Raw genomic sequence first — 10,829 nt, 5'->3', positions numbered from 1 at the left:
GATGGTCATTTATTTACCCATAAAACTTGAATAATCCTTATCATACAATTCTTTTGAATTACAAAGAAATGTCTGCTTAGTAAAGCTATATGTAGTTGTTTTATTACTGTCAAATTAAATATTTTTTAATAAGATATTGTAAAAAGATATGATCATTTTTTTGTTGTATTTTTGGATATAACTAAGCCTAAATCATCCTGAATTTCCATATTTTCCATTAAATGGTGTTTGAAAGGTAACTCTTTAACTTGTTCTCCACAGTACTCTCTGGATGAGTTGGAGGAGATGATGCTGTGTCTGCAGCAGTTTTGCTCTGTACTCAGCAACATTGAGGAGCAGCTCTCTGAAGACCAGGCAGCGGTTTACAGCGCTCTTTCTGACCAGGACAGGTACTCTGTTTAGACCTTGACATTAAGGTTATTAACATGATGACTGTAGTCTAATGCTATATTTGGCTCTAGTTTACACTCTGTCAACAATGGGCTTCAGTTTATGAGGCTGTCTGACCCCGACATGTACAAAGTATCTCTGTGATATTCAGTGGCGGGCTGTGCATTTTATACCTGGGCCTTCAGTGTTGTCCTTCTACAGTTGAACCACCTCCTAAAACCTCATTATGACGCCACAGCTATGGGTTATTATTTGTTTCTAGGGGTGTAACAATACATGTATTCGTATTAAACCGTTCGGTATGAGGCTTACGAACCAAACAATACGTTTGAATAATACTAGTGCATTTGGAAAATGCAAAAGCTTAACTTGTGGGAAATATAATGGTGGAGCCACTGCGCCCAACCTGGCAACCCACTCAACGTACTGTCTGACACACCCAACACAGAAGAAAAACATTGTACTCTACTGAGGCATGTGTGTCTGGGAGACACACTATGCTAAACTAGCTTAGCGGGAAACCAACATCAGCACACACGCTACAAACTCCTCGCAGCGTTAGCTGTTCCCTACAGATTCAAACAGGGCTAAAGCAATCGCCACACAATCCCCATTTCTCCAGAACATAATTCTTGCTTTGTGAAAGAAAACAAAACCCCAATCAGAGAATCAAATGTCCGACCCTAACCCCGCACATGACAGGATGCTTCTTCATTAACGGACAATGCATATAGTCAACATCAATGTAAGTAACACAATGACAAGGACAAGCTCACAAGAATCAGTCACATATATTTATGACAACAAAGCATGACAAATCAATCCAGCAACACTGCAGCGCAAAAACACATATTCCACCACACACTGAAGAGCACGAGCCATTCAAATATTATTCACATCAGAGGGAACAATATTAACCATATAAAAAAAAACGACACCATAGACAAATGAACACAGTAGTAATGCTACTGCAGATGTAAAAAACACAAAAGCAGTTCACTTACCAAAGCTGCTGTTCACTTAAAGACAGTCCATCCTTCTTTCTTTGAATACAAAACGTTTTCGTTGAGTTGTAGATCCACTCGGGTCTCAGCAAAAATGTTCAAAAGCACCGTAGCTTGTAAGTGTCCTTTCGTGTTGCTGCCTTGGTTAGCAAATCCAGCGTAGCTCCAAACACCAAGATACTCAGTCGCAAATAAAATGTATTCTTAGCCATAACATGTGCAACGCTTTTCCGACGCTGTTAGCCAGGAATACCATTCATATGCTAGCTGTGGGGTTGGCTGACCCTTTCTTACAATGTCCAGTTTTCTGGAAATGTCCTTCTCCAGAAAGGCGTTGCCAGTAACTCCCAAATCCGTTTCTCCTCCTTCAGCCATGGAGTGTTAAAAATCAAAGCTATATCAAGCAAAATGCTAAAAATGTCATGTCAATGTCATAACTTCTTACATATCTTTCAACTTGAACTCTTACTACTACTAAGTTCTGCTAGCTAGCTTCAGTTGTGTGATGATGCTAGCCCACCGACCAATCACACCGCACGTTATTGCCACCTAGACAGCTCTGACATGTCAAAGAACGCCCAACACGTCAAACTAAAGATCTGATTAGTTGAACACTATGATAATCAACAATATCGTCCCCATTTAGTTAACTGCAAAGGCTTCCTAGTGGGCCTCGGGTTCTCTTCTGAGCTAGAGACATAGGGGTGAAATCTGATTGGATAAAAGCTCCACTTAAAACAAGCTGCACTGGAAGCAGCGCTGCAGGCTGGAAGCAGAGCAACTGATGAAGACAGTAGCTGTGCAATGTGAAAATAAGCTAATGGGGAAAAATAATTAGAATACATGTAGTGTATTTATGAAAAATTATTAAGTTATAAAATAGCTATAACTTTCTGATTCTGTTTAGGCCATTAGAGAAGGCTTTGCTGGCCCTGACGGCCCACCACTGGTGATATTAGAACATGCTACACTCTGTCTTTTTCCTCACAAAATCTCCTTATTAAACAACAGCCCCACTCAAGCAACTGAAGGAACACTCTTGAGACCTTTCTCACTGCAAACTCATCAAATACAGCAGCTTGGTCAGTGGCCCGTCAAGCTAAGACGCTCTACCTGGTGTCATGGCAGGAGTCAGGCTGGTCTCATCCTAGTTTGTTGCACTTATTGTATTCGTGTTTTAATTTTGTATCTGAAGAGGTTCTTACAATTCTTAATCACTCAATGCAATGAGGAGTTTTCCCCACAGCTTTCAAGACTGCACTTGAGAAACCTCTTAAAAAAAGTTGATTCCTCAATGACCAGTATCCACGAACCAATCTCCAGTCTTCCAGTTACTATTTTAGAGAAACTGGTGTACATTCAATTAAGTAATTTGATTAACTAAAACAATGAGCTGGAAATGTTTCAATCTGACTTTGGGGCTAATCATAGCGCTAAGACAGCCCTAGTAAAAGTAGTCAGGATACATTTAGATGCTTGTAGGAGCCAGGTATGGCCTGTGTCATTTATACCTTTTTTGGTCACTTCCGGTACACTTCCGGTAATTGAGTCCCGTGGTGTTGGGGAAAGCAATATCAGCTGTTCAGTGGTTTAGTTGCAGGATTGGAAGGAGAGGGGGTGAGAGAGGGAGCCTTATTTTTTGTTGACCGCTACTTCACGCTATTTCACGCTATTATCATTGTCTGACCTATGACTGTATGCCAGCATCAACGTTTTTACGTTTACAAATAAACACTCAAAACTCAACCACTGGATCCGGAAATAATTTATAGCCAGCGCGTCCGCAAGTTTAATCTCCCCTACTTAGCCTCTCGGTGACTATTTGAAAGTTGCTGTTAGTCACCTACAATGCTAATAAATCTTTAGTGTTGGTACTACTCAATCTGAGTGCTGCTTTTGAGACAGTTGATCACAGGATACTTTTAAATTGACTGACGGGGTCATACTGTTCAAAAGGGTTTCTTCTTATCTTTCTGGCAGAGAGTTCCTTGTTTCAATCGATAATTACCTTTCCAAAACCTCCAAAATAACCTGTGGGGTTCCCTATTTTATGGCCACTTCTTTTTAAACTCTGTATGTTACCTCATGGTGATGTCATTAGGAGACACTGCATCTAGTTCCATAGGTATGCAGATTATATACAACTGTTTGTGGCCCTGTTTTCTGATGTTGGGACTTCACCATGCGGTTGGAACAAAGGGATGGGCCTACATGGTTCAACAGCCTGATTTGGGTTAAAATCACATCAAGCCCCTTGAAACATTAAACCTCACCTACTTGTGATTTTTGGTCCAAACTCAACACTGGAGTCTCATTGGACAAGGGCCACTTACCACAGGGGGCTCCCTGTGGCATCACTTAGACTATAAAAATCGTCATTACCACCAGCTCGAAGCCATCCAACGCAATTCGATTCGCATGAAAGGGGGCATGCACAACGTTGTTGCTTTTAAGAAAACCTAAGAATAGTTCTACATTCGCCGGACAAACAATATACTGTTTTTGGATTCTGAAGAAGAGAACGGATAACTTCTATGCCCCACTCTCTTCCTGTTAAAGTTGACATTTACTGATCGTAAGGAGGAAAATTCCCTTAACTTCCGAGGAATCCCCGCTGCCATAAAGAGGAATTATCGCCGCGCAGCTTGAAGCTCCAGATCCACATCGACCGCTACAAAGTCATCTCAGAGTAAGAGGCTTGTGTCTGGGAAGAGAAAGGTTATAGTGTGTTTGTTACCTTGTTTTGTTTTGTCCTAAGTTTACTGTAATGTTAACGTGTCATTGTATATTTGTTTTATGGACCGCCGAGTCCCGTTAGTGCTGTTTAGAAATTACTGTTGTATTCCATGCTGCTGTAATAGTGTTGTCTTAGATCAGTCACCGCGAGTGAAGTTGGTAACTAACTTTATCATTTAAAACACCAGTGCCGCGACTGCTGAATCTGACTTTGTCAGTCGTTTTTCTGTGTGATAAAGGAACAGTTTCTATATTTTACTGCAGCGGTGAGGATCTGCCATGTTTTGAGTGTTCCTTTTTTTCTGTTTCGTTTCTTTTCTTTCATTGTTTAACGAACCCACACACACACATATATATATATATAGGTTTTGCTACTCATCTCAGACACATGCGGCCTCTATCGTGGCCCTGCCACCATTTTTGTAGTTTTGACTAGAGTGATCACGTAGGAGACTACATCCGCCATTTTGGTAGTCATTACATTACATTACAGTCATTTAGCAGACGCTTTTATCCAAAGCGACTTACAATAAGTGTATTCAACATAGGTATTCAAGAGAACTACTAGTCACCAGAAGTATAAGTACATCTCCTTTCCCAAACAAGCATCCAAGAGCATAACCCAGAGCCAAAGTACAGTGCAGAAACAAACAAAAACAAGTGCAACAAACTAGTATGAATACAATAAGTGCTAAGTGGAAGGCTCAGGGTAGCACTTCTTGAAGAGGTGAGTTTTCAGCCTGATGAAAGATGGGCAGCGACTCTGCTATCCGGACCACAAAATGAAATTCCCTTGGACATATCCAATTCAACAAGTAATACACAACACTGGTGTAGTCTTTTAGCCCGATCTGAGCTGTAATGCTCACTTGGGGTATGTCACCAAATCTGAATTTGTGTCACTCAGAGAGAGAGAGATTGTTGCACTTAGGCAGAGAGACTAATGCATGAGCCGCTGGAACAGTCTGCCTGAGGATCAGAGAGCCTAATCAGTCAGGCCTTTAATTAAGAACGCTTTATAAACATTTTAATTATTTAATTCACTTATTTTATCTAAGTTGTAAGATGTTATTCAGTTTTATTGTTTTTGTGTTAATCACTTATTTAATTTGTATTGTAATTGAGTCATTGTAGTTATTATTCCAGTTTTTATGTTGTAAATAAGCAACAATGCCCAGTTTTCTGAACTAACCTGTATGAAAGGTGCTATACAAATAATGTTTGATTGATTGATTGATTGACAATTTATACTTGTTTATTTTAACCCAAAACTTCTTCCAAAACCTAAACAGGTGGTTTTGCAATCTATTGGTTTTATGTACATGGAAACCAATTGTCTGTTCTTTTTTTTTGTCCCTTTTTTTGTTAATAATTCCAATGAAAAGTCAATTAGGGTTATTTGTTGTGGTGGACACACAAATTAAATACATCCACGTAACTAAGCAACAGTTAAAGCAAGTGACATATTTATTATCAACATGGTGGGAGGGAGGGGAGGAGGATTGGTCCAACAAACAGGACTTTCAACCACGAGACTGATGTGGTGGTTTTATGGTAAATGGACTGTACTTGTATAGCGCTTTTCTAGTCTTCTGACCACTCAAAGTGTTTTCACACTACATGTCGTCATTCACCCATTCACACTCATTCATACACTGATGACAGGAGCTACCATGCATGGTGCAACCTGCCCATCAGGACTAACTAGCATTCACACAGCAGGCACAGCTACGGCATCAACTTGGGGTTAAGTGTCTTGCCCAAGGACACATGGACATGGACTAGGAGAACCGAGGATCAAACCACCAATGCTCTGATTGAAGGACGACTCTACCATTGAGACACAATTGCCACAGTTGTAGTTGTGTTGCCTAAACCTAACTTTCATTTCAACATAATTCTAGCGACACTAAAAATGCAGAAAATGTGTGTCCCTGTACACGAAACCAATCAATTGCATCTTATGACTATTTCACTAACTACCGTGAGACTGTGTTGAATTGACACATGCAAAACGGATGCTAGAGGGGTACGTGGGTCCTAGTTTGAAGCGTAGGGTCTCTGACCAAGCTGCTGCATTTGACAATTGGGAGAGAGAACATGTTGACACACTTTTTTTTGCTGATCTCTGCTGTGAACAATAATATTTACCTTGTGTGTACTTTTAAATATGAATTCTAAAATGTGCAATTCATCCTTTAAAGTTAGTGTCCTTTAAACTGAAGTCTGTTGCCATCACACCACTTCATCATTCTCTTGAAATGTATTTGCAATAAGCAAGATGTTTTATTAAAAAAAAATACTAAAAGCTGTGTGTGTGTGTGTGTGTGTGTGTGTGTGTGTGTGTGTGTGTGTGTGTGTTTTGTAGGGAGACGGTTCGGGACATAGAGGAACTGAGGCGAGCAGTGAAACAGGAGGCTGGAGAGCTGGAGATGCAGTTGAAGGAACTGGCCGATCACTATGATGACAACTTGAAAATGGTAACATACCTGTCGCACTGCACACTCATACCTGTCCGCTGAAAGAGCAGTGTTTCCTGTCCATGGATTTATTTGTGGCGGCACATATTCAGTTGCGTGGTCGTTCGGAACGGGCAATTGCTTGGGCCCCGAAGTGCTGCTTGCAGCGTTGTCAAGAAATACGCATTGCTCTTTGAGCAAAAGTGAACTGTAGGGTTAGGGATGTGCGGAGAACCGAACTACCAAGTCAATGCAAAAATTCTGAAAAGTATCGTACAGGACTGTCAGGGCATCCCGGGCACAGTAGTAAATATGGTTGGGATGCAGAAAACTCACTGATTCTATTTATTCCTGATAATGCTACATTGTAAACAACACATCTGTATTGAAGTTGGCAGTAGGGGAGCTAATTAATGTTAGCTGTAAGCTAACTTTAAAAGAGATTGAAGGAGATGTTTTTGTAATAAGAGAGTGTATGTTGATGTTTTTCACCATGGAATCTAAATGGTACTGAGAAAACTCCTCACAGTACAAAATGCACTGATGATAACTGATTGTTCCTGTAAACTATATGGGTTAAAAATGTAGTTAAATACTATAAATGATCAGTTATAGTATTATTATTGTGATACTACAGTAATGGTACCTTGAAGCAACAATGTTCGATACACCCGACAATTCAAAATATGTGATATTTTATTACACCAAAAGTACAAAATGAAAACATTACTTTTTTTTCTGTCCCACATCCGTAAAGTGGTATTTGTTTTTACTATGGATGAGTTTAATTTGTGTTCTCTGTTTTCTGATTATATGTCTTTGTTTGTGAGTAGAAGATGCACAGACTGTTGGATGAGCAGTCTCTGCTCTGCTCTCAACTCAAATTCTTTATACATGGATCGGGGCCCACATTGCTGAGCCCCGCCTCCAACAGGACAGTAGCCACTCAGTGCTGTCTGCTGCCCTGCATCCATGCAGCTGAAGAGCAGCGTGGCCCCGCCTTCTCCTGGAGCACCTGGAATGTGGACTCCCTCAGCCAGTCACCTGCTGGATCAAAGTGCATCTGTGAGGGCCCAGGATGTTCTCCCACTAAGGCGGAAAAGCTGGACATGATGGGTTTCCTCCAGAAAGTAAGAACACGCTGTAGGGAAGCAAGTAGAGAGTGTGGAATCATCTACTGTTGCCTGCTGCATTTAAGACCTAAGTGGTGGTGGTGTTCTCTGAAGTTTATTCAACCTAAAAACTTTCATTTTATATTTTTTTGTAAATTGGTGCCCTCTCACAGGTTTTCCCACTATGCCTCAGTGTGCATTGTATGAGGCTGTAGGCAGTCAGTGTATTTACCGAGCTATAAACATGTCCACCCACTATAATCAAATTGTCCCATCTGCCTGGTAAATATGCAAACCTATGTGCATGTGACAGTGCTATACACAATAATCCCAGCAGACTTACAAACTGAAAATGACACTGTATATGACGCTGAGGGTCACATACACGCATCGAAAGCAAATAGAATGGCAGTTAAAATATGCAGGCTAACTACAAAAATGTCTTGTGGTGAGTGCAGTATCTGCCGAATATCATGCTCGATGGCAGCTACTGTTACAGTTTACATATAATTGATACACTAAACATATCATTTTACATGAGATCTAATGTATTTGAAATCATTCTACTTTCTAAATGTTGTGTGTCCTGTTTTGCAGTTGAAGGAGTCTTTGCATCATTCTGTGAACACAGACTCATAGGAATGAAAGGTGAATTTTGACATTAATCATTTATCATTGTTAAAGTCTACTCTGGATTTTAAGGTCAACTATTTTCTTCATAAAGGAATGCCGGATAACTAAACAAACATAACAAAGAGCTTTGTAGTCTACGTATATCTGACACAGGGGAGGACTACAGTATTATGTAAGCACTGATTAGGTTCACAACTAACACTTTGCTCGTGCACAAAGACAGAGAGATGCATATGTAAGAATGATTTTGTTTGTCTGTTAGAATTAGAAAACTGCTGGTACACATGGCACTGTGTTATGAATTTCATGTATTGTGACACTTGGTGGAGAATGTAAATCTTAAGTCAACATGTGTTTAGTAGTATCATGATAAATCCACACAGCTCACCCTGACTACTCTTGACATCACTAATTGGTTTGTGGACTCCGGTTTTGAAGCCCAAAGTTCGGCATTTTGTCCGTCTCCATCTTTGTTTTTGTCAAAACACGTCTTGGTGAGTCTTCCACTGTTCCAACAATCAGCAACTCTGGTTTGGTCAAAATGCATTGTTAAAATAATGTCAGCTCTCATGCTGTTTCCCCCGCTGTCTCTCTCTGCTGTCCGGTTAGCTACTGAGCAGCTGCCCTGATGCAGCGACTCGTTGGTAGCTCTCAGGGTTGCCGTCTGATTAATGTATGTCCGTGTGTGCCTAAGATATATATAGTTCATACAAATTTTTATTTAAGCAAGTCCACATTTTGTTAATTGACTCATTCTTAAACAAATGATGTGCACTGTTGATGCTAAAACCTGATAAATGCTTCGTAGAGTAACTTAGTAACTGGGAACCGGATGAAGGTGGAAATGTTATTGTCAATGAATCGCATTGCCAACCACTTTACTCTCCATTGTGGCAGAGAGTGAAATGAGAGTTTAAGACAATATTTGGCTTCATCAGTACACTTGCAGGTTAAACCTGTATAAAGGTAATAACTTGCCCTTTAAACTTAATGAGTCCTTAGTCCATGAAATAGTAAAACGTAACGATTTTCAATTCAGAACCAATGAGTGTCTCAGTGGGAATCCAAAGAGGTCCTTTCATTGAAAAATGAATTGCTGGCCAGCAAAACTAAACAAAACTATATATGTATAGGTGTATGTATGTATATATTATATATTGTATATATATATATATATATATATATATATCCGACCACTCAAAGCACTTTAACACTACTCTGATGACAGGGGCTACCATGCAAGGTTGCACCTGCCCATTAGGACTAATCATTAATACCCATTGACACACCGCAGGAACAGCCTACAGGGGCCATTTGAGGTTAAGCGTCTTTCCCAAGGACACATCAACATAGACTAGAACAACTGAAATATAACCCTGAACATGATCTCTGTCACCATATTTGTCCATGTCTCTTCTATACAACCTATATCGTTTGACTCTAGGATTTTAGACAGGACCCTCTGAAGTCTGACTTTTATTTTGAATTAAACCATAGTCAAAGTCTGTCTTTGTGAAACTGGCCCAAGGGACAATTGTATTGGCTGGTCCTAACATTCATTCTGTAATAAGTCTGATTAATGTGCTCTCTGCAAACCTGTGTCCATCAAAGATCCTGAAGGAGAAGAAGGATCACTCTGGTTTAAAGCCACAGGTTGTTTCTACAAAACCAATGAAGCTCAATAAGCTGCAACCTACCGAAGCACAAAGCAATGGAACCTCAACCCTAGTTCACACCATCGGACAACTCAAAATGTCAAATGCTAGAGTTACTTATAATTATTGTAGTATTATATCAATGAAGCTGGACTTTATTTTCCTTTGTATAATGCATTATTGTGTTTTTGTCAACTCTTATATCATTCTGTGTTTCAGGTGTGACACTACATCTGACTCATGAGAACCTGAAGAGGCCTGAAGTCTTCCATTCACTAAAGAATATCACTGATCACTTTAAGTTTTGGGATAAATGTTTCACGACAAGCAGACTTCTGGGTGACTGTGTTTTTTTGTCAAAGAAAAAGTATCATATTTATACAAATAAAACGGTTATAATGCCTCTTGATAAGCACTCTGTGATGTATGTCTGTGGAAACTATGTATTTCAATTGTCCTCAGCCCAGTCTTCTTTAAATAATGGTGGTATTGTACATTTCTGCAAACAACAGATACAATCAATGTGGATTTTGCATTCGTTAGGAGTAATTGATGTAGTAGAAACACAGAGAAAGTGATGTACAAGTATAACAAGCAATAAAGTCCACTAAGCGGGTGGGCGGGGGGGGGGGGGGGGGGGGGGGGGGGGGGGGGGGGGGCGGCTGTTCATGTCCCATGTGAAACCAAAAGTAAACATTGTATTTACACTTGTTTCTGCTAGCGTGATACAAAGCTGACATGAAACATATTTATGAAACGTGTTTTTGGTTCAGAAACGTCAACATACATCGTATCTAACATACAATGTCAACTTTTTTTCTGGTTATTAATTCTAGGACC

The 10,829-nt window shown here is 40.0% G+C and overlaps 1 protein-coding gene across 1 annotated transcript; it reads left to right on the top strand.

The window, feature by feature from the left end:
- Positions 1 to 267: 267 nt before the first annotated feature.
- On the top strand, positions 268 to 10,591 carry itprid1 (ITPR interacting domain containing 1). The gene is made up of 5 exons (XM_079181251.1): positions 268 to 389; positions 6,499 to 6,610; positions 7,423 to 7,719; positions 8,299 to 8,349; positions 10,209 to 10,591. The coding sequence occupies exons 1-4, from the start codon at positions 286 to 288 to the stop codon at positions 8,338 to 8,340; spliced, it is 555 nt and encodes a 184-aa protein (XP_079037377.1). The 5' UTR covers positions 268 to 285; the 3' UTR covers positions 8,341 to 8,349; positions 10,209 to 10,591.
- Positions 10,592 to 10,829: the final 238 nt, after the last annotated feature.

This window comes from Pholis gunnellus (genome assembly GCF_910591455.1).
Source record: "Pholis gunnellus genome assembly, chromosome: 20".
Classification (NCBI taxonomy): Eukaryota; Metazoa; Chordata; class Actinopteri; order Perciformes; family Pholidae; genus Pholis; species Pholis gunnellus.
This window is presented reverse-complemented; position numbering and strand designations above follow the sequence as displayed.

Coding starts and splice junctions, on each gene's coding strand:
- itprid1 (XM_079181251.1), top strand. CDS start 286: ATGATGCTGTGTCTGCAGCAGTTTTGCTCTGTACTCAGCAACATTGAG. Junction 390..6,498: donor GCTCTTTCTGACCAGGACAG/GTACTCTGTTTA, acceptor TGTGTTTTGTAG/GGAGACGGTTCGGGACATAG. Junction 6,611..7,422: donor ATGATGACAACTTGAAAATG/GTAACATACCTG, acceptor GTTTGTGAGTAG/AAGATGCACAGACTGTTGGA.